Source organism: Myxocyprinus asiaticus, chromosome 4, assembly GCF_019703515.2.
Source record: "Myxocyprinus asiaticus isolate MX2 ecotype Aquarium Trade chromosome 4, UBuf_Myxa_2, whole genome shotgun sequence".
NCBI classification, from domain to species: domain Eukaryota; kingdom Metazoa; phylum Chordata; class Actinopteri; order Cypriniformes; family Catostomidae; genus Myxocyprinus; species Myxocyprinus asiaticus.
The window spans coordinates 11779361-11804937 of NC_059347.1; the positions used below are offsets into that span (position 1 = coordinate 11779361).

General features: G+C 37.7%; 1 protein-coding gene across 1 annotated transcript in view; it reads left to right on the top strand.

Annotated features, from left to right (window-relative positions):
- Positions 1-8361: 8361 nt before the first annotated feature.
- The window catches only part of LOC127433789 (atrial natriuretic peptide receptor 2-like), a 79608-nt gene continuing 62392 nt past the window's right edge, over positions 8362-25577 (top strand). Inside the window, exon 1 of the mRNA XM_051686002.1 lies at positions 8362-9249. Coding sequence (XP_051541962.1) covers positions 8553-9249 — 697 coding nt within the window. The 5' untranslated portion in view covers positions 8362-8552. The remainder of the gene's footprint in view (positions 9250-25577) is intronic.

Here is a 25577-nt window from a genome sequence, read left to right on the forward strand (position 1 = left end):
ACCCTCCCCATGAAACTACAGAAACATTTAATTCACTTCTATCACAATATTCTAAATGAAAAGGTTCAAGGAAGTCAATCAGGGCTTCCCTTTTCTCTTGGTTTAAAATTCCCCTTCCTCTCCTATTTCTATAAGAATCACTCATTATTTACAGTGGTTAATTGCTGTTATTTCTTTTTGTTTTAACACCCATATACTTCCACCCACAGCTGTCACCTCCGCTCTGGATCTCTGCTTAACACAATTGCTACTTTCACTTTTCCTACAGTTCCATTTGTTGTGTAAATTGGTGCTATTTCTCCACTACTGTCTTTATGGAATAGTGTCTTACATTTCCACTGCACTGGTCCTATGTCTGATCTTATCATAAGGTAGCCATTTCTTAGAATTGTTGCCCCTCCTGCCCCCTTTGGCCATCGGCTTCTTGAATTCCTTCTGACATAAGGCACATATACTGGGTCAATGGGTAATTTCCCCAATTGAGAAGGACTCAACATATAAAGATCATTCAACTGGACCAATGGTTCAAAGGTCAAATGTTTGTCCACTATAGATCTCCAGTCTACAGCTGGCCATTCCTGTTCTATTTCCTTTAAATTTGTGATTGTAGTCAATTTGTTCAGAAACTCTTTTTTCTTTTGTTCTGTCAATTCCCTTTTTTGGCCTACACAGTCTACGTATTCAGATTCTTTCTAGAAATGATTACCAATTCCCTGTGTTTCCATTAATAGTCTTTCTAATTCTATTTCTTTTCTTGTTTCTGTTTCTTTGTATTCTCTCAAATTCAGTAACGGCCTGTGTCCACATTAGTTTGCTATTTAAGGAGGAAAACAGAGGAAAAAGCCTTCGCTGTGTCTCTGTGTTTCTGTCTGCTCAGTGCCCTGCATTTTTCACTCTCTCTGTCTGCCTCACTCAACCCCTTTCCTTTTTTGCTCTCTGTCTGCTGAGTTACCGGTCTCCACAGCACGCAATTCAGCCTTGCAATGTTCCATCTCACTGCATGAGAGAGGAAGAGAGAGAGAGAAAAAAACTAGATGCTTTTTCTTACTATAATTTTATTTATTTTTTATTTTATTTTTTTAACAACTGCGTTTCTTGTCTGAACCACCCTAACTACAATTTGAACGGTGTCCAGATAAGCAACAAAGCCAATGTCTCAGAGACACACACAGAATATACTCATGAATATGACATTATTAACATTCATAATTTAGGAAGTTATGATGTTCAATTTAATCTTAATGTTTCTCCATGGGTTTCACCCGCCACCACCGACCAATTTTTCCTTAGCATTATCAATCATTTTTACAATCAAATACATAGAAGATATTTCCTAATTCTTAAAATCAGAACTTCTAGCACGGATAACATTTTCCATTATATGCACTTTCAAAAGAAGAAAACTTCTATTTTATTAGATATCAGAGCATCTGAACAAAACTGTTTACAATGTTTGCTTAGTTCTTCCTCCTTATTGGAGGTTGGAACTTTATTTTCCATTTTATCTGGTATGATTGGTCACAGATCAAACCCAAGGAAAAAGCATCACAATGTTGTCAAGGCTGCCACACATAAAAATCAGAAAACCAGGTATTAAGAGCACAACTTCAGCGGATTGGAACTGCAGAGAACATGAAATGATCCATATCATTTTTAATTATCTTTTCCTTTAATTTTAGTCTCAATGGCAGCTTCTCAGGGTACTCATGATCAACCAATGCCTACATTGTGTATATAAACCAAAAACCAAAAAATAAAAGAAAAATAAGTATCTAAACTAAAAGAATCTGCTATCTATCTTTTCTAAATTTGGGGCGCCCCTGTCTGAGTGGAGACACCAAGAGAGACGAGTTTTCCCATTCAAAGTCTGCAAACAATCATTTGCAGTATGGAGTATAACCCCTCCCACTCACTCTGCTTTCAGAGCAGCGTCTCACTCAATCTCTCCATCACACAGTCCCTAACACAATAATAAACTCAACCTATCTTATTTTTGTTGGTTGATCAAGTTTACATCGATAAAGCTGCAACTCACATGAAAATTTGCTCTCCAGACATACTCAAACACATAGAAAATCAAAAACAAACATATAATCATGGGTTCTTACATTTAAATATCAAGACTTTACAGTGTTTAATTTAATATAGTTCAAAACTGTATTCTCTCATAAACATTTGAGGTTTACTTTTCATACTCGTTACAAAATAGAATCTGGTTTTGGAAAAAAAAATTCTTATTAGTCAGTTTCAACTTTTTTTTCCTCTTTCCCTTTTCTTTAAGATTCTATTAATCAGTTTTTTACACAGTGGATTTCTAGATGTTAGTATTTCCACTGGAGTGTTTGCCATAATTATACCTTATTGTAATGTGACTACACTTATCTTCAATACAACTTTTGTTTAAAATCCAATTATTTAGTTGACTTTAGTTTAAAGTATTACACTGGACTCAAAACTTTATTGTTTGTCCAGATAATGTAATACGATCTTTAACTCTAAGCACAGATACACCACTTGCTATTTCACAGTTTATTTAATCTTATATTACGCTTCCTTCATGGCATGAAAAGAACAGCCCAAGACTGAACCTTATCCAGCCAGCTAAGAGTTAACTTTTTGCTTTCATTCACACTTTTACAAACAGTCGCACTTCACAGTCACTTCACACACACTTTCAGACACAGATACAAACATTTTCACAAACACAGAAACTTTCACACTTTTTACAAACATAAGGCCTTTGTGAATACAGAGCTCTCAAAAAATACAACATAATTCTAAAGTACAACTATGACTTCGGCCCCTCTTTTCACTCTCCTTCTCTCAGTCACACACTCTCAATCCTGTACTCATTTACTCCCACTGTGGAAGAGAGAAACAGGTGCTTTTTTAACTTTAATTTAGTTTCTTTATCTGGATCACACCAACTACAATTTGGATGATGTCCAAATAGTTGGCATAGCCCATATCTTGGAACGTTTGTAGTTCTTGGTACGATTTTTCTAACTTCTTTTCACAATTTTTATCATTCATTTTATAAATATCAAATACTAGGCCTAATATCTGTTTCTCTACAGCACATTTCTTATGAGAAAAACAATTACATGGACACATATCAGTACACTCAACCACACACTCACAGCCTGATCTCACACACATACAGCATAGCACATTGCAGCCAGCATAAGCACAATACAGTCATCATAAACACATCAACCAATGCAGCCAACATACAACAGCAATGCAACTACTTTTGTACACAACACAACCAAAATACTTATTTACATCAACATATTTACACTATTCAGCACGTATTTTTAAATATCAAAACATCTTAACTATCACTATGCCCCTCTTGGGCGACCACACCTCTTGAGCGCCTGCCAATTTCCCTAAATGCAGTGCTATTTTGAGATCAAGGCCAACCATCCAATGTGGGCTCCTTGTTTCTCAGCCAGTTCAAAGGCAAACCATCCATGTGGGCTCCTTATCCTCACTGGTGTCACTGCGTTCAATGTTATTTGCAGAATTCAAAACACCCCTCTTCTGGGTGACCTACCAGAGCTGCTCTCTTCCGCGCTGCCTAGAAGTGCAGTATCCATAGGATTTGCACGCCTCTTGCGTGACCTACCAGAGCTGCTCACCCCTGCACTGCCTAGAGGTGCAGTATCCATAGGATTTGCATGCTTCAACTTATTTACAAGACATATTTACATTTGCATGCACAGTTTTTGAAACCTGGAACCCAGTTCTCTATTTCATCCAATTAGTCATTTAATTCAGTTCGAGACTGGAAAGGCCTTTTTTAGAGTTACCACCTGGGCCAAACCCTGCAACAGACCTCACAAAAACACCATTTAAGCAAAATTGCTTACCTCAGTTTTTGGCGCCAGTGAGTTTGTACAGTCAGTGCAAGTAAGCCCACAGCAGCCCCCCTTGGCCCTGTGCCAGTCCCTTTGTGGTCGCCAATTTTATGTTGTGGAGCACGGAAAACGTCATGGTTACTGGTGTAACCTCCGTTCCCTGATGGAGGGAACGAGACGTTGGTGTCAATGTAGTGATGACTCTCGCAATGAGAACATGACCATCCACGAACGCTGTCTCCGCGTGAGCAGTACCCAGACACAAAAGACAGTGATCGTGACCGTTAGAAGGCGAGAGATAACGAGCACAACCAGGAATAACACACAATCGGAAAAGCATCTTTAAAAAGACGCGTCTTTAAAAAGACGTTCCGTGTGTGCGCTCTTTTAGAGAAATATATACTCTTTTAGAGGGGAAAAATGCTCTTTCAGAAAATATACTCTCTAGTTTTTCTGCCGAAGTGCCCAGGGGCATTCTCTGCAGTGCACCAGTGCAGAGGAGGGAGAAGCCGCTGAAATGCGCCATCAGATCCAGCAGAGGTGAATGAACAGTAGTATTCAGCTCAATGAGCATGACCGTTCGGCTCCAAAGAGAAAATCTGAATGAGTGGTTGCATACCAGCTCCTTTTATACCCGTATGTTCGTGGGAGTGGCATGCAAATACCACTCGCCAATTTTCATTGGCCTTTTATCAAAGACCAGAGGTGTCTCGGGCTCCCAAGAGTGACTCCTAGTGTCACTACATCAACACCAACGTCGAGTGAGTGACAGATAGGGAACTTTTCTCCCCTTTCTGTAAGAAAACTCTTGAAGTTAGGAGTTCCAGGTGTCAAAGGTTAGAGTTTACTGAGCAAACCAACAAACCCGAGATGTCAGCTAAGATCTGACTCTCTTGGTCAAAACCCTCCTTTTTTATACAGTTGTTATCTAGCATTACCTCATGTGTACTCCCTCTTAATATTTTTTGTATTCAATGGATTCTGTTTCCCACCATTATTTCACAGAGCCTCTGACCTCTTTTTAATGGTGGGAACCTGGCTTTTAATCCAAGAAAAAATAACATTTTAAATTAATTTATCATGAAAGTATACATTCTGAGTGAATAATACATCACAATCTGAGCATAATATAGTTACTTTGATTATTGGTTGTGTTAATCTTTAACTTTGCTGTGCTTCCCAGAGTTTTCTCATGTCTCAGCACCATTGTTCTTTGCAACATTAGCACTTTCAGTAACCTCATATGCCCTCTCTTGGGTCACACAAAGTCCAGGCTTTCTATGTTAGTTCTTTTCTATGTTTTTAGTTCATGTTGATATAAAAATCTACTATAACTACCACCCCTGGAGTCACGAGTTCGAATCCAGGGCGTGCTGAGTGACTCCAGCCAGGTCTCCTAAGCAACCATATTGGCCCGGTTGCTAGGGAGGGTAGAGTCACATGGGGTAACCTCCTCGTGGTCACTATAATGTGGTTCTCACTCTCGGTGGGGCGCGTGGTGAGTTGTGCGTGGATGCCACGGAGAATAGCGTGAAGCCTCCACACGCGCTACATCTCCACATGATAAGATGCACAGATTGACGGTCTCAGACGCGGAGGCAACTGAGATTCGTCCTCACCACCTGGATTGAGTTAAGTCACTACGCCACCACGAGGACTTAGAGCGCATTGGGAATCGGGCATACCAAAAAATAAAAAATAAATAAAAAGGTGCACTAAGTTTTTGATAATTAAAAAAGATTTACACACAGACATGAATAGGTGGGACCGATGGGACGAGTAAGAGCCAGCTAAAATCTTATTGAGTGCACCTTTAAATAGTCTTAATTTGTATTTACTTTCTCAATTCATTCTAACTTTTTCTGTGAATACATGAAATGCAAATTTTATTTCAAGAAAGTTTCTGTGTTAAATCAACCATCTAATATTGATTTTGGTTACGCTATTAATCTGATGAAAATGCAGATTTAAACACTAAAAGTGGTAAACATGCAACATACATGTTGTTGCATTAAGGGGCAATTTCTACCTGATTTCTACCTGAATTATTATTGTTATTATTTTTTTGGCTCATTTAAATCATAACATTACACTTATAGCAAATGTCACAATTGTGACCAGTGGGAAAACAGAGACTAATTTTGAATAAGGAACTAGTTAATTTACATTATTTTTGTTTTCTACTGAGTAGAAAATCTACAAAGTAAAAAAGAAAATTAATTTAGTCTCCACAATTGCATGTTAGTAAAGTTATACTGTATACAGCTCTGCTCTGATGCTTTATAAACAATATTGAAAATTAAAATGGGGTCTTTGGCCTTGAAAAAATGTTGAAGACCCCCGTTCTACAAAGATTATGAGAAACAAATTCAGTCATGTTTGTTCAAACTTTTGGCACTAAAACACTGTTGTAGTTACCTACTTACACTAACAGAGTGATTAGACTGAAACTGATATTTTGCCATTCAGACTTGCTAAATATGATCGGATTCCAATCGGATATGTACACAACTCAGATTTGGACTGACAGTCTGAGCATAGCCTAACTTTCAAAAACTTACTTTAGAAAAAGTCCGTCTCAAGGCAAGTCAGTCCACTTGGTGGCCATCTTTGGAACAGCATCTATTTTCTATGTAAACAAGTGGCATGAAAATACAGCTCCTATCTACTTGAATGGGGAAAGAAAGAAATCTCCAAAACCGTTGTTCAAGATTATGATCGAAGAACATACAGTATTTCAAATCAGCAGTAAAATCTGGTATCATAAATTGAGCCTCTTTAAACTGTATTTTTAAGGCTGGTCCAGCTAATGCGCATGCGCATTCTCGAGTTGACTGACAGGCGATGTCTTTATCTTAAAGGTGATCTTTTACCTATAAAGCAGGAGTTCATTTTCTACATCTGCTCTACATAGAGATCTTCTATACTTAGATAACAACCTCCGCGTTTTTAACATAGGAAAGAACGTAATGTTCAACTAGCGTGTCATGACAGTGAGTTACCGTTTGTGGATACCATACAAATGAATGAGGAGAGCCGTAAACTGGCACCTACTGTACCTGTCGCAAAATTGTCTATTTCTCTTATCAAACAGCAATTTTATCATAGTAAACTAACTCCACACATAGTTTATTCCAAAATGACTATTTAGTGTAAAACATGTTGAAGATTAGTGGACAGGTGCTCAATTCATTAAATGATGAGCTGTTTCCTCACAAAAGCAGTTTATTAATCTAAATGAAGCATCTCCTTCATAGACATCCATTAAAAAAATAAAATAAAAATGGCCTCTTGTCCCCTCGCCAATGTGCCACTCATAGAATGTCTAGTGGACTGCGGTGTTATGCATTGCTTTGCTAACCTTGTAGGCTCCCCTTGACAGAAGGGCTCTGGTTAGGTGTGTTTGCATTTCTCCCATTCATTTTAATACCAGTGTTCCATCTCTCCTAAACTATCTCTGCTTTAGCCTATTGAAAGGTTACTTAGAGAAGCACTCAATTTGTTTTTTGTTTGTTTGTTTTGTTTGTTTTTTGTTTATGTCATCTTGAACTTACACTGACACCAAGTGGTGTGGATTCAGCATGAGTTAAAGTGTCCAATAACAGGGCGGTTACTGAGAGTTAGCAAGTAGTATCAAAGTCTTTTTAGCAAGTCTGTCCAGTTGGTGGCCATCTTTGAAACGCTCCCAGACAGGCTGGGCAGCTATTTTTCCATGCAAACAAGTGACATATAAGTGCAACTCCTATCTACTTGAATAGGTAAAGACTGAAAACTCCAAAACGTTTGGTCAAGATTACGATCAAAGAACATATTTCAAATCAGCAGTAAAATCTGACAACACTGGTATCATAAATTGTGCTTCTTTACCCCAGATTATGCAACAACAACAACAAAAAAAATTTTCCCGGCTTGTCTAGCTAATGCGCATGTGCGTTTTCAAGTTGATTGGTAGGCGATGTCTGTATCTAAAAGATGATTGGCTCTTTTACCTGTAAGGCGAGACTTTTTTCTACACCCGTTGACTGTTGGCCGTTCCAATTTCTCCCATTCTTTATAATAGAAGTGGCCTGTCTCTTCAAAATATCTCTGGTAGTATTCGGCTGGTCATGTGATCCAAACATGGTGGCCTTCATGAGGGGACCCTCTCCATGTAGAGAGAAACAGCTTTTGTAAGGTTACTGATATGACTGGAGTCTTCATCTCAACCGAGTGGTTGTGATTTTTTACATATGTTTCAAAACTACTTTTAACTACTTTGAGAGTAAAATTTTTAAACCGAGGAAAAAATTACTGACTGCACCTTTAACAAAACATTTCTTACAGAGTATGGAGGAAACGAAGCTGGTAATAAAATTCATCGCGTAATGTAATAATTACAATACCTGACAGACAGAGGGAGCCGTTAACTAATCTATCCTTTAGCAGCTGTCATGACGTGTGTCAAGGGGACGTGCTGAGGGTTGCGCTCGGTTGTGTTCGACTCGTCTGGATGGATGTTATCACATAGACTGGAGTCCATCACTCAAGAAAGTCCATTAAACAGAGCACAAGGAGAGTCTAAGAACAAAGTCTTGAGGCTACAGAGGGAAAAGGCGTCATGAATGGATTGTTCTCTCCACTTTAAAGAGGATTTTTCTCACTGAAGAGAATAATAACCTCTTACCTCGCGCGCTCTTCTTATAACTTAAGATGGGATCTGGGCGAAGGATGGGATATCACTTCATTGTGTTGTGTATCTACGTATTCGTACCGGGATGCAAAACAGAAAAAGGAAACATTACCGTAGCAGTGATGTTGCCCGACAATTTAAAGTATCCGTGGGCATCGCCGCGCGTGCTCCCCGCTATCCGAATGGCGCAAGAGAACATAGAGAAGAGCGGACTTTTAAGGGGACACACGATAAACCTTCTCAACTTTAGCACAGAGGATTCTTTTGGCTCTTGCTCCGAAAACGAGGCACAAATAATCGCTGTGGATACAAAACTCTATAATAAACCCGACGCGTTCATCGGACCCGGGTGCGCGTATTCGGTCGCGTCGGTCGGACGGTTTGCATCCCACTGGAAACTCCCGCTGATAACTGCGGGAGGACTCGCGTATGGTTTTGACAAGAGGGATGAGTTCAAAACTATTGTCAGGACGGGTCCGACCACCACGAAGCTGGGGGACTTTGCCAGTTGTCTTCACGCGCATTTTAACTGGACCACGCGCGCGCTGATGATTTTCCACGACCTGAAACAAGACGATCGACCGCATTATTTCCTCTCCGAAGGCATTTACATCATTCTGGGCAAGGAAAACATCACCGTGGAGGCTTATCCTTACGAAGATCCGCAAACTTTCAATTATCAAGAAATCGTCACATTTATAAGGGACAGCGGGAGAAGTAAGTTTAAATTCAGTTCAAGTTTTTTTTTTTTCTCCGTACAAAAGGAAAACTATGTGGTTGACATGAACGAAAAAGCGTATAACCCCCCCGGTACTGAACCATTAAGAGTTACGCATTTAAAATTCCTAAAAAAAATTCCACCAAATTAAATTGAGTCTTTAAAAACAACAACAACAACAACAACAACAACCGATTTTTCAATGAAATGACAAGCAGAAAAGTCCCCATTCCCTGTAAGATATCAATGAAATAGTGCAATGATCACAATTGTCTCTGTGACACTGCTAGTCTCTGTAAACTGTAAAGTTCCAGAACTGTTAAAATTGCTTGTTGGAATAAAATAAAAATTTTGTTATGCAATTTAAATGCGTAAATCTTAAAAATTGGTTACATTTTTTTTTTTAGTTTTTTTTTGAGTAAACATGTTCCACGATGTTTACATATCACTCCAAAGTAGGCTATACTTCAAAGAATACCATGCCTTGCTGTGTTTTTGAGGCATGTTACCATTGTTCATGCCAGTACCTTAGTAGGCCTATTCATGGTGCATCACATACACATTTACCCTCTTATCAATAAACAGGGGCGTAGATTCCAGGGGGGATGGGGGAAGGTAACCCTCAAGCAAGTACAATCCCCCCAATGATCAATGGAAACATGTACATTCTTCACATTGTAACCCCCCCAAAGTTCAAGCCAAATCTACGCCCTTGTCAATAAACGTTGCTCATGTTATTGCATAAAGCATCCCTCATGCATGGCAACAACAGCTTCACTGATCTTCTCAGTCCAATCCTGAACAAATTCTGATACAACTCTCAAGACTACAATGAGGCATTGATGTCCTTCCATACAGTAGTTCTGAGGGATAAACCTTTGGTTTAGGATTGACACAACCTGTGTGTCCCCGGGCTGTATTTTTGGCCCTGTGGTGCCCTCTGTGAGTTATTTACAGCACCACCAATCCGGTTTCCACAGGAGGGCATGCGGCCAGCCCTATCCACTGTTAATAAAGAAATGTATGGACACCTTGTGCTCAGTAAACCGTGAACTCTTTGGCCTGTAACACATACAGTTCTTTTCAAGTATAATGTTCTAATTGGTTGAATTGAACGGTGTATGCAAAGTGCAAGAAATACAAGCGTTAAATTCAACAGATACTCTCCAACAATTAAAGTATCCAATTAGAGCTGAAAAGAGTTTTATAGACTGCTGTCTTGGAAGAAATAATGCAACATCAAGAACTTATTTAGAATAGTAAAAAAAAAAAAAAGTTCTAGATTAGAATAGGGTTCTTTGTTGAGCTGATGGTGCTGCAAATAACCATCAAAAAGTGTTTAATTTGGAAGAATGTAGCCTAATCCCTCCGCTTGACATTCTCATAACCTCTTGAGCTGTCAAAAGCTATTATAGTAGGAGTACTGAAATAATACATGGAATGATGAGAACCCATAATGTATGTCACTGAGGTCTTTTGTGTCTGCACTCAGGGAGGCAAAATGTGGATTTACAAGTATTAGCATTCTTTTTTATCTAAATTCCCTGAAGGGCTTGATAAAGACAATTCATTAGTTCCTTTTAATTTAGCTGAGAAATATTTCCTTTAATTTTAAGCAAATAAGAATGCAGCTGGTCACAGAGTTTCTACATCAATGCTGATTGCATAATGTTCCACTCATGGATTTGATGCACTATATGCACTAGATTTGATTGTTTATATCTAGATGATAAGAAATGCCTAATTCTAATGCACTAAATATTCTGATATCAGAACCTAACTCCGAGAATAATGTTTCTGCTATCAGCAATGTTTTCGTTACACAACAGTCTCCAACATTTATTTGAAATGAGGGGGCTCTTGCATGGATAAATTAACTGATTTTCTCTGTCTTTTTCTCTCTTTCTAAATATGTACACACACACACACACACACAAAAGTTGCATGGCCTTCTAGTACTTTGAATAATTAAAGGAACATTCCAGGCACAAATAATAATTTCGACTCATCCGTCCTTTTCTTTAAAAAAAAAAAAAATAGGACATTTGTTTGGAGGGTTTAAAGGGAGACATGCACTTATATGAATTCTTTTGTTAAAACTTGTACATTGACTCCAGCCAGGTCTCCTAAGCAACCAAATTGGCCTGGTTGCTAGGGAGGGTAGAGTCACATGGGGTAACCTCCTTGTGGTTGCTATAATGTGGTTCTCGCTCTCGGTGGGGCGCGTGGTGAGTTGTGTGTGGATGCCGCGGAGAATAGCGTGAAGCCTCCACACACGCTATGTCTTTGCAGTAACGCGCTCAACAAGCCATGTGATAAGATGCGTGGATTGACGGTCGAGGCAACTGAGATTTGTCCTCCGCCACCTGGATTGAGACGAGTCACTACGCCACCACGAGGACTTAGAGCACATTGGGAATTAGGCACTCCAAATTCTGAAAAAAAAAAAAAAACTTGTGCATTATTTGAGCTGTAAAGTTGTTTAAATTGTCGTTTTTACTGTCGTTTTAAAGTTTTAGGGTTTATGGCAGGGATGTCAAACTCAGTTCCTGGAGGGCCACAGCCCTGCAGAGTTTAGTTCCAGCCTTGCTCCAAAATGCCTCCTTGTAATCTTCAAGCACTCCGGAAGACCTTGATTAGCTGCTTCAGGGGTGTTTAATTAGGGTTGGAGCTAAACTCTGCTGGACTGTGGCCCTCCAGGAACCGAGTTTGTCACCCCTGGTTTACAGTGTTATGTCGTCATGGCAGCAAAGTTATAAAATCGAATAAACTGTAAATTTACATAAAACAAAAGGTTAGAGAGCGATTTTATCACACTAAAATCATGTGAACACACAAACTGTTTACGTCTTGTGGCGATACTTTTGAAAAAGTAAGAATTTTAAAGTTTACGGATTGGCCCCTTTGACTTCCTTACTACACTACTTACTGTAAGGTTGCACTTGTTTTAAGGCAATTATTGCTGATAGATGCAACATGCTTATTGCACAGATAGCATTTGTTGTATTGGTAATTTTTGAACCCTTGTTGTCAGTTTAAACATGCATCTACTGTATATAAGAAAAAAGCTTTCTATGCAATGGCTGCCAGATTTTTAGACTACAAAAATGCTTATTGCAAAACCATTTTTTGTTTGTAAAACAAATTAGCCTCATTGTTGAATTGGGAACACGAATACTGACATGCACATCATGTTTGTTACGTTTATTATCTACAGGATGCAATGCTACTGCACAGCTCTGAGACAGAAAAAATCAATAGGAGATTTTGTCTTGTAAGAAGCTGAACACAGCTACAGTTAATAGGCAAGATGCAGTTAATTGAAAATGGTTAGCGTTCATTGGCGTTCCATATTTTGTATATTTCCTCTAATGTACTGATCCTGTTATTTTTGACAGGGTTAAGTCATTGTCAAGAAAGATCAGGTGTAGAAAGTGCATTTATTTTTCGGAGTCAGATTGACTAAAAAACCCTCAGAGTACTCATGGACGTGAGGTGTAGTTGTTTTAAAATTGCTAAATGATTCATTATATACAATTCTTTGTGAAATTAGTTCGTGAAATTGAGTCAGTATAATAAGGGATGAGTCACGATGGTCCTGACCTGTCAATTAGTGAGGTCGACTAGTTTATCCAGATTTTTTTTTTATATTTGTGTTAGTCTTGGATATGTTTAATTAGCTTGTTGCTGACAGCCAGCTGTGCTTTAGCTGTTGATGGTTTGCACAGTAACACCCTCTATTTTGCACATCCCTAAACATTACAAATGTTCTGCTCATAAAAAAAATTTAGAGTTCAGTTACTTGTTGAATGCAAAGGTAATGATTTCATCAAAGGTAGTTGTATTTATGTGAGTTTGGGTCTGTATTCATGCCTTAGTGTTAATAAGTTTCAGATCGATGGCTCTCGTTACTGTGTTCACACTGCCATGGCAACACGCATCCATGTTTCCCAGTGTCTTCTTTGAACACAAAAAGACAAAGGAAAGCCCTATGTTGCTTACAGCTTTTGGAACTACAATATTATTCTCATTAGATAAAACATAATTCAAAAAATGCTCGCAGAGTTGTACACAGAGCTTACAGTGTGAGGCTAAAATCATTAGTGTTTGCAGAGGCAAGCATCACTATTACTATTGCTCATACAGTTAAAGATTTTACATGGATCAAAGGTGCACTAAGTAATTTTTTTCCACAATAAGAAAGTTTTATCCATACAGAAATGAATAGTAATTTTGAACAATATGTTTAAATCATGTACACTCATTTGAAATGATGAATCCAGTTATTTCAGTGGTCTAGAAAAAGCAGTTTCATTCTACAGTATATAGAGCTAGGCTGCCTCATAGGGGCTGCCATATTGAGATCACATGATCAGCTGAATATTACTTGCTTTATTTTTTTGGGTAATCTTTCAATTACTGGACATTTTCGCTTACGGAAAATATGAACCATGGCTGGCTGCAAATAGTGCATTTCTACAATGGAATCAGTAACCAAAAACCTTTGCTTTTGCATGATGTTGCATCCACACTGCTTTTCAAGACAGCATTTGTGGCATAATATTGATTACCACAAAAAATATCTTCAGCTCACTGCTTGTTTATTAAAAACAAGATTTTAGCATGATTTTAGTGTGATAAAATTGCTTACTAACCTTATGTGTTAAATTATATCCAATATTACAACTAAAATATTACATTTTATCACACTAAAATAATATGAACTTATATCATGTTTATGTCATGTGGCCATACTTGTAAAACAATGTGTATTTTAATGTTTATGGACTGGCCCCATTTACTTCCATTGTAAGTACCTTACAGTAACCGCGATAAAAAACAAAAAACAAAATGAGGAAAGAGTTGAAAATATTTTTTTGTGGTAATCAGTATTATGCCACAAATGCTGTCAATTGAGCTTAAATTTGATTGAACCCAGAATATTCCTTTAACACCAAGACTATTGCTTATTCAGGCCATTGCAACATAAACAAAAAATGACTACATACAGTAAGTGCACCTTTAATCTTCGATGCAGAACTTGTCCTACACCATTTGTACAGACATGAATGACACCTCAATTGGTGCAGTTTGTTTAGATGTGGTGTGCTATTACTTTGCAAAATGATCAGACTACTGTTTTCACCTGACACACGATAAAACGGATGAAAAAATTGTGTTGCACCTAGTGACTATTTGCACTAGGTGCAACACACTGCGGCTATTTACATTCCAATTGTCTGTTGGAAACACAGAAATTTAAGATAAACTGCACCACTTGTGTAGCTGCAGTGGCATGGTATATAATGACGGTGTGGATGTGCTTTTTTCATGTGGACGACCCAGGTTAGAATCCGCCTTTTGTCCCATTTTTTGCCATCCTGTTTCCTGACTCCACTCTTAATATTTCCTTTAATATGACTTATAATAATAATAATTTAAAAACAATAACAATATAAAGGTTGATTTCCTCACAGTGATTTGGTCACGGTGAAGGTCGGGGAGTTGAGAGAATGGTTTGATCCAGGTAAAATTAATCATTGTTTTACCATAATAATATTGTTGCAACAATGTTTTTTTGGCAGAAGCTTTAATGTAATTAACCATGGTGTTACAACAGTAATATGGTGTTAATATACAGTAGTTACCATGGTTAATGTTTTGTAAGGGAATTTTAGTGTTAGGTTTAGGGGTAGGAGTTGGTGTAGGCTGTCTGTGGGACTCTACATAAACACAATAAATATACTGCAGTGATGCCACTATACTGTATATTAGTATTTAATTAGGAGTACAAATAGCATCTAACACTATTTGCACTTAGTGCAAAGAAGATTCTTTTAGTTGCTATTCACATTTATTGCAAATAGCCTCTGCCATGAAAAAAATCCTTGTAGACTTAGAGGGACCAGAGCCACATCTAGGGACCAGAATATCGTAGCGACTTAAAGGTGGGCTTTACAACTACCCAGAACATGCTATAAACCACACAGCACTATGGTAACAACCACTGAAACACAAGTACCACTCACATTTTCTTTAGAAAATCAAGTTTCATAAAGAATACGTTTCTTCAACATACATCCTAAAAGATTGAAACAAAGGTTAAAAAAAGTTAATTAAAAGTGCCTGGAAGATTTAATTTTATACTGGTTATCATAACCTCACCGAGTTTCGCTTGGTTCTGTCAGTGCCAGAGTCTACTGCCCCATGTTTACTCAATAAGTACATCACAGAAATAATTGATAGCATTGCCACATGACATTTATCTGATAATATTTACTCTGATATTATTTTATAGATTTTGAAAGCAGTTACAATTTTCTAAATTGGTCTGACATTTAACTACCCAGTTGTGCGAAAATTTAGAGCACTTTTATGGCTAATTGCTTGCAGTTGCCGTTTTACTGTTAGCTTGATTGTCTGCTCACAGTTCTTGATTAGCCATGTCATAGATGCACTCGTAAGACTCATTTATTAACATATGTAAGTAATGAGTGTGTACAAGTGGTTCAGCTGTACATTTCCTTAAAATGTTGTATTTGTTGGGGCTGTGGCACAATGGGGAGTGCGTGTGCTCTTGGCACGTACAGTAAGGGTCATCATACTCACTCAGCTTCAAACTGAGCCTTTCTCCCTGCTACTTTCTTGTCTCCCTTAACTTTTCTATAATTTAAAGGTGCTCTCAGTCTTGAACTCACACTGACACCTGTGGCATGGATGCAGCATCGTTCAAACACAATATAGTCTTCAGTTGCTGATGCCATTGTAGAAATTCACTATTCACAGTCAGCCATGATTAATTTAATCCCTAAGTGAAAGTGTCCAATAACAGGGCATTTACACAGTTTATCAGAGACGGATCACTGGTACTGAAATGAATGGAGAAACAGGAACACCCAACGGCCAATGGATGTAGAAAAGGAAGTCCCGCCTTACAGGTAAAAGAGCCAATCACCTTTTACATACAGACATCACCTGTCAGTCAACTCGAGAACGTGCTTGTGCATTAGCTGAACCAGTCTGCAAAAGGCTTTTTTACAGTGATCTGAGCTAAAGAAGCACAATTTGTGATACCATTGTTGTCAGATTTTACTGCTGATTTTAAATTGTTCTTTGATTGTAATCTTGACCAACCACTTTGGAGATCTCAGTCTTTCCTCATTCATGTAGATAGGAGCTGTACTTTATGATGCTTGTTTACATTAAAACAGCTGCCCTGGAGCGTTCCAAATATGGCCACCGAGTGGACTGATTTGCCTTGAAAGGTACTTTGATAGTATTCGGCTGGTCATGTGATTCTAACATGGCTGCCCCGATGAGGAGACCCTCTCCATGTAGAATAAAATGGCTTTTATAAGGTTATTGATATGACTAGAGTCCTCATCTCATGTGAGTGGTCATGAGATTATACATGTGTCAATATTACAATATATATATATTTTTTAAGTAAAACTTTTTAAATGAGGAAAAATTACTGAGTGCACCTTTAAAACCAAAAACTCCATAAATGAAAAAATAAAAATCTGTGCTTCCAGACTAGTGGTTATAAGAGTCCACTTAGGGCCTGTTTACACTTGGCCACTTCATGTGTCTTCAGCTGAAGCTTCCGATCATGAAAAAAAAAAAAACGTGTAAATGCCCTCCGAAACGCATTCGAGACGGATTGCAGTCTGATCTCACAAACCACTTCAGGAGGTGGTTTGAGACACATTCCAGATGAAACTCCACCCAAACAGTGCTACGTCAACATAGGAAAAATGCGAAACATAATAGCTGTCACCGAATATTTGCATAGGGCTCACATCACACAGTATAAAATAACAAAGAAAGAAATGAATGCACATTGTAGGAGAGACAGAACTTTTTTCCTCTTTTATTTGAGGCAGATCGCTGATGAAACTGAAACTATACACTGACATAAGCGCAGCTGACGCACATGACGTGTCTTACCTATGACAAACCCTGAGGGGAAAAACATGCAGCCCGCACAGACATGCGCACTGGGCAAAGTCACTTGGAATCAAATAATAAAGCACATCTTTTAAATTCACTGCCTGGAATCAGCCTTATCACGGAAGTGAACTCTGTTTTATTTGCACATAGGGTGGGAGTCAAGAGATTGGATTTATATCTGTTTGGCAGAGACACATTGATGTGGCCAAGTGGAATGAGCTTTTTCAATCGGATAGCAATACGATCAGTATTGCCACATGAAGTGGCCAAGTGTAAATAGGCCCATAAATATTTGGTATCTCTAGATCACGCATATATTACTTACATTGTTATATGTTATGATGTTAATAGTAGTAAGAGTCCCCCATAAACATATCAGGGAAAAAGTACAACAATGAACATAGTAGTCATTTCCAAAAACATTGATCACTTTGGATATTGAATAGTGTACTTACATTATAGGTCTGTGAACATTTTGAAGAAATAAAGAGGAAAATGTTTTTTTGTTTTCATTTTAAGAAATTAATTTTGATTTTTTGTTTGTTTTTGTGCGTGTGTGTCTTTTCTTATTTTAATGGGGAAACAATGAGTTTATGGCTTGAATTTTGGCCCCGAAATAACTCTTTCTTGTGATTGGTCAACCCACAGTGTTGTCTGTTCTTCCTCAATGCCATGTGACAAAATAACAGTTTAACTGTTAGCTTGTACAGATTAATTCGTCTCCATTAAAATTACATTCAGTAACATTTAGTCTTCAAAAATTGTGGCTGCTCCAAGTTTTTTGCAACACATTGGTTGCTTACCAACCACGAATAGCCTACAGTTAGGCTAATTAACTAGGCCCATACAACTTGGTGGAAGAATTGTTTATTCTGTTTCTGATTAATAAATGTAAATATATGATGAACTTTACAGTTTTTATCATGTTGCTGTTGCTGCCCTTTTTTAAAAGCAATAAACCACTCATGTTCTGGCACCCCTTACCCTTATGTAAAATACTGTAATGCACAGTTGCACACTTTAATATATTTGGTCTATATAATACATTGGTCTTAAATACAATCTATATGAAGTTTCTAGATGCAAAAGCACTTTTACAGTAGCTCTGTATAACCTTCAATAGGGAGATGTTGCCTTTCAATTAGAAAGCGTGTCTAAACCTTTACAGTGTGTTTTGTCTTAAAGCATCTAGTAAAATGAGTTACAATGGTGTCTCTAAATATTATTATGGTTTATGTCGTCCAGAGACATCAGGGTGTGTCTCTCTCTCTACTTCCTCACTGAGTTACTGTATGTTCCAATGACCCTGGGGTCAGAATAATTAATGTTTTTGCTTGTTGTTGGGGCTTGTTCAGTTTGTGGACACACATTCCATTCACTGATGAAATAATGATCGGCCCTGTGGCTGTAATGTGTCATCACAACTTTGTTTTATGTTTTTGTGGCCTTTTAACCTCTTTATTGGTTAAACACACAGTCAGAAGATGACGGGAAATAGTGGAGGAATGGGATAAGGATATTTTGCGAACTGTATTTGAACTCTCACTGGCCACGAGTACCACAGCTCAATGTGTCAGAGCACATGCACTAACCGATAGGCCAGGGCTCAAACACCTTTTCCTTTGGTTTACATGTGGGAAACAGTGACTTTTTGGCCTGATTTTCATCCGCCAGATGAAGAAGACAAGTCTGATTGCGTAGAAAAGTAGTAGCACACCTCTCCCCAATAAGGTGTGCAAAATAAGTTATAAAATGTTAGTGGTGATTGAAAGCTTTTCAAAAATTGTATTTCATTTCAAAGTTTCTAAAGGTAACATTGCTCAAGCATGCAACTTTTTGCCTCTCAGATGAATGGAAGCAAATTAGAAACAAATGTCAAATGGCTGAATAGAAGAGGGTGCCAAACTGTGTTTTTGTGTTTGTGTGTGTATGAAAGAGCGAGCACACTCGAGTACTTGAATGATCTATAGCAGATGTTGGGTACTACGCAAGCTCCAAACACACCTCACACATGTAAAAGACCAGAGTGTGTTTCACTTCTAAAATGACTGCAATTAGGGAAGTACGAGTTGCCTTTGAAGAAGGACTTATGGCATATCACATTCAGACATGTCTTTGTGAAAGGAGAGCTATAGAGTGAATCAGTGACACATCATCTTTTATTCAGTTGCTATCAATATACATATTTTCAAAGACAGGACGCTAAAATGAGTGGTGAACATTGACATGAGTGTTATTCGCCATCACTTCAATAGCTATCAAAATAATAAATGTCAGTTTACTCAGCGGCTGTCCCGAGTGATGCAAGTTCCTAACAAGTGAATGTGTAAGGACTACAATTGTTGTCCGATTTGTAAACTCACATCAAATCTATGGTAATTTTAGTACTCAGCAACTTATGGTTAAAAAAAACAAAACACTAGTGGCTTCAAGATTAGTGTTTGATGTATGACATTGTTTAATTAATGTTGGAGAAGAAAAAGCGGAGGTCTCTTCACGTAATGTTGACCACAGACTTTATTTTACTAATAAATCAGAAACTGCTAATTCTAAAATTCTAAAATCCTGAGGGAATCCATGACTCGGAAATTTTAATCCTCCTACAGGTTTTAAGCAATATGATCACACTGGAAATTGTTGTGTTACAGGAATATTCGGGGTTCAATGCAAGTTCAATAAACTCAATCGACAGCATTTGTGGAATAATATTGATTACCACAAAAATGTATTTTGACTTGCCCTTCTTTTACAAATCTGGGTTCCAGTGAGGCATTTACAATGGAAGTGAATGGGGCCAATCCGTAAACATTAAAATACTCAGTGTTTCAAAAGTATAGCCACAAGAAAGAAACAATATGTGTGTTAACATGATTTAAGTGTGATAAAACCCCTTACTAACCTTTTCTGTGTACAGTTATAGCCAATTTTACAACTTTGTTGCCATAACAATGTAATTTCAACAAACCCTAAAATCCTAAATCGACTGTAAAAAATGACAATTAAAACAACTTTACAGCTCAAATAATACACAAGTTTTAACAGAAGAATTAGTGTAAGTGCTTTTATAAAATTATAAGCTTCACATTCCTTTAAACCCTCCAAAAATTGGCCCCCACTTCCACTGTAAGTGCCTCACTGTAACCTCCATTTTTGCTTTTTTTAAAGAAATGGAGGAACGTGTCGAAATATTTTTTAGTGATAATTAACATTATGCCACAAATGCTGTCGATAGAGCTTAACTTGTATTGAACCTGGAAAATTCCTTTAATTCTGAATTTTTTTCCACCTAAAGTCAAAACCAGTGTGCTGAATGACGGTCAAGCTAGTTGCAAGCGAGATACTTCATTTGCACAGAATTATGTTAAGAAATGTTGTTTTGGTCTCTGTACTGTTACACCCTCTCTGTGGGATACGAGCAGCGTGGGGTGTTGCATCAAAAGCAAATGATCCTATTATCATCAATGAAGCTGTCTTAACTGGAAGTGTCCGTTGCGGTGTTGGGTTAGGCAGACATTAAATAGAAGCCACGTTCTGCTGGCGTGCTGCAGAGCTATTCCAGCCACTTTTGTATCCCATCTATCTGAAGTAAAATGATTTTACATTGCACATATCATATATGTGAGACTCACTGCTATAAATGTATATATTGAAATAACCTGTTCTGAGTGTTACATTAAAGCCAACATGTGATGTTTCTGGTCTCTGGTCAACTAATTTTAATAATCTTTTGTTTCTAACCACATGTTTTTGTAACAATAGCATTACAACAATAATTATATAATAACTCAATGTTTATATGTTTATACCTGTTAATTTCCATTGAAAATAAAGTGGGATACAGGTCATTCACCCATTTAACTGCTGTTAAAGTAGCCTATACTCGAGCTTACAACTGATTGGTCTGTGTTTCCTGCATGTCATTTAGAAAGTTCATTTCGACACTTCCAGTGAAGACAACCTCAACCAGTTGCAGTGTAGACAGTGTGTTAGGGTGTTACCCTGTCCACACCAAGTGTGTCCGTTGACATAACATTTTTAGCTGAAAATTTTCAGCCTTGTGTCTCCAATGTTCCCATGAGATTAGTCTGGAAACTCTCTATAGCTCTATTGTTTCAATAACAAATTAAAATCTGCAATAAAATCTGACAACAATTTTATTAATTGTGCATTTTAGGTCAAATAATGTAAGAAAAAAATTAGGCTGGTGCAGCTAATGTACCAGACTGACTACACTGTTAATTCAACAACAGTAGGTTGAAGATCGGAAATCGAAATTCAAAAGTGTCCAAAGCTGGAAGTGTTGTTGAATCTATGGGCACTTGTGAGCTCCAGAGTTGTTTTTGCATTTTTTCATTGCATATTTATTGCACATTTTATTGCATATTTTATTAACCCTACCCAAAACCTATCCATCAGTGGAGTAAAAATATAATCTTAAAGGAAATTGCAACTTCCGAATCACACTTATCATTGACCAGAACCCATGTCTCAGAGTAGTGTTGTCAAAAAAACTGGTACTTCGGTGCCAAATCGGTACTAAAAAATAAAATGTAGCGATACCAGTGTTTCTGCAGTAGAAATACCAAGCACCGACTTAATTAGGTACCCACACGCTGTCTCACTGACACACGACTGATTCCAAATGCTCACATGCTTATTTGAGCGTGTGCTCTGTTACACCTTTTACACTGAAATGCACAATTAATCAAACTGAAATTCTGATATGTCTTAGTGTGGTTATTATACAGCAAAAGGCTGGAATCTTTGGTTGCATTTGAGCTGCGTGCTTTAAATGAATGTGTGAAGCAGACTGCTCATACACTAAAAACTCCACAGACATTGAGAATAATTTGCGTTATATGAGATGAAAGAGCAGAGCACTAAGCCACTGTGAAGCGCTTATTACATGTAGACTACTGTATATATTTATATAATTAAATTACAGCAATTGCGCTTTAACGATCACAATGGAACTTGCAGTGAACTGTTTATCTGTCAGAAGAAGTGAAGCTTCCATCAAAATCACACATCAAAATAAAAGCACGATTCAGAATTGAAGGTAGGTGCCTGAAATTGAAGAAATTGCAACAGAAAAATATTAAAACTGTATAGTAAAATGTAAGATTCACTGTTTTAATATTAATAGTAATAATAATGATTAATGAATAATGATAATAATAATAATAATAAACATTAAGCAATATATCATAAGCAAGAGAGCATTTGTACTAGAGCTGTCAGTAGATATTTCTTTTAAAATCGCGATTAATCTCATGAGTTTTCATAGTTAATCACGATTAATCTCAGATTTTAAAAGTGCTTAAATTTGACTCTATATATACTTATTTCCTGTCAAAATGCATTTGTTTCCTTCTTTGGAAAGAACAACACCATAGAACAAAACAATATGTAACAAAGACAGAAATTCACAAAAATAGCATCAACTCAAGTAACACTGAACATTTACCAAAGTCTAAGTGGGATGTTGATTGATTGATAGAAATACTGTTCTTTGCAATGCATATTAAATCTCTTAAACCTTCATCCTCCACACTATTTATCGTCAACAGGCTGTCTTTTTACTTTGGATATGGAATGCACATGATCAGGGCAGCAAGTGCCGTGTTGAACTCCATATGAAAAGCGCATCTTGTTCTGCTTTTAGTGCTGGTACTGAAATCTAATTCATCCGAATTGTCTGGTAATCATTAGCTGATGCTTCAGAAGCTTGCCGGCAGTGGGCACAAAATTGAAATTGTTAAATATGAGTGGAGCATCAACAGACCCACCATGGGAGAACAAGCTGCACAGCAGGCTTGTAAGAGTTGACATGCTTATGTGGTAAAATACTGAATTACAAAAGACACGAAGAACGTAACTTTTGCCACAAGTCCCATCAGCGTTTGTTTTATAAGAGGTCCTTTCTCCAGCACGGACTCACTGTTGTGTGTTTGTTTGTAGTGTGTATTCGAGTGTAATGTCCCAGCTGGGCATATCGCAAGGGTTCTGCCCTCTAACCAGTGTTCAGAACTCACATGGAGCTGAATAAAATGTCATAATCTAATGTTAAATTGGTACATGCCTTAACTGCGATTAAGAAACAATTAACGCGTTATACATTTTAAATGAATTGCATGTGTTAGCAGGTTAAAGCTGACAGCACTAATTTGTACTGAATAAAAGTTTGTTATAAAAATTCAGTGTTATGTTGAAAAGTAATTGTTCTATTTTAACTTGTTAAAAGTTTTAAGAATTAATTTGTTTAGACACCATTTTGATGATGAAAGTAAATTAAACATCGAAATTAGAATCGAGAATTGTGAAATTACTACTGAATAATACTGACTACTGAAATTTTGGTATTTTGACAACACTGTCTAAGAGGTTGCTCACACAACACTCTATCACAGGAAAAGTTGAACACATTGAGATGGTGCTTGTCAGTAATTTGGCAGAATGGGGTTGATGTCAGGGTACCGATATATTGTGTAGTAACATATAGAGTTCCTGTGTGAACATGTTAAAGGTGCACTCAGTAATTCTAATCCAATACACTTTTTGTCAAATTCTGCAAATATTTCCTCACAGTCTGCAAGCTGTCCGTTCTGTGGATGGGCTGAAAAAAATCTAGTATTTGTACACAGCCCTGGCTCTGTAAATGGGACAAAAACAAAGTGGATCGGCACGATCCACACAACACTACTCCAGCCAATCAGCTACAGGAGGTGGTTCTTGTGCGTGCACAGGATGAGGGTTGGGGGCAGAGTGAGAGAGAAATTCATTAGAAGAGCGATGGCAAAACTGGCTGATGCGAACTTTCTAAACTCCAAGGAAGACAAATGGCTGAGGAACAGACCAAGAGAAAAAGGTCAGATGAATATAAACTAAAAAAGAAGGAGTATGATAAGTCGAGGGCGGAGCTTCCAAAGGAGCACTGAAGGGAGGGGTGTGTTTGTTTTGGCAGATGAGTTCGAATATCAGCAGTGTTTCTCAGGAATCACTGAGTGCACCTTTTAATGTGCATGCACATTCTAGAGTAAACAACCCCAAAATGGGTACTGGCTGTTTATTGGCTATTGAATGAAAGGGTAGGACTTCCTTTCCTACAGTCGCCATATTGAGCGTTGCAATTTCTCCCATTTGCTGTCTTCGGGTGGTCCGTCTCCTCTTTATACTGTCTCTGGGGTTATTTATCACCACGTGTAACAATTTCAAAAAAACTAAACACCGCTGGAGCACTTTTTATGTAGTTCACAAAACAAACAAATTACTTTGGCACCAGCAGAATGATTTAGCACAAACCCATATTAAAATGTGTGTTTCAGACCCTCGGCATGGACTATGGACTGTCTGCTCCCAGCTCTTGTGAAAAAACATGTTCTCATACAGTTTTCAAAGGCTTTGTATCAGCCAGGCTCAAGCAGATCCTTATAAATTCTATAACACCGTTGAACATTTTCCTTGCCTTTTTGTACATTTGTCTTGGAGTGCATCCAGGAGACAGCAGGCCTACTTGGCATGAGTTTGTCTACGTTAGTCTGGAAGAGCTGAAGATTTGGGGGCTGAGAGACAGACTTTGGTCTAGCACTTGAGGAAACGTCTGCTTACTGGGAGCCTGGCCTCTGAGCTGGCAGTAGTAATGCTGAAAGACACTCCTAATGGAAATAATGCCCATCGAGTAGACGCCAGGGAAAATGCACTCACACACATACATACACTCGTGCCATGTCTAGAAGCTTTTGTGCATCAATATGGTGCCATTCAGAGAGGAAGAGTCCGGCTCTCTGTGCTTTGATCCATTCTCTTAAGAGTCAGGTACAACCCACAAATAATTTTCATTTGAACATCTACCAAATATAAGTGGGGCTCAGTAAAACAATCATCACTATTACTTTTAGTCATACTAAGGGTTGGGCTTTTAACAAACCCTTAACCCTAAGTATGACTTTTTTGGACTATAACTCATCCCACACCTTTTATTCTATGGACATGAATGACATACAACTTATTTAGGAGAGCTATTTCTTTTAGAATCGGATCAAATTTTTTCACCTGGCAGTCAGATGATATAAAACAAGGGGAAAAAACCTATAGGTTGACATTGAAAATCTATGTTTTCACCATATCTACGTGTACAAATTTTTGTTTCCATCGATGTTACCTGTCACAATAATTTCTGTCATTTCTACTTGATTTTATGAGTTCTCAGTGTTTTAGTTCAATTTTCTTCAACAGTAATTAAATTGAAATCACTGTAGTTTGTTACTGATTTTACCTTAAAAAGCAAACTAAACAGATATTAATCTTAAACAGATTAATGACATCCCAGATGTGTATGACTTTTTTTCTTCTGCAAAACACATATGACGATTTT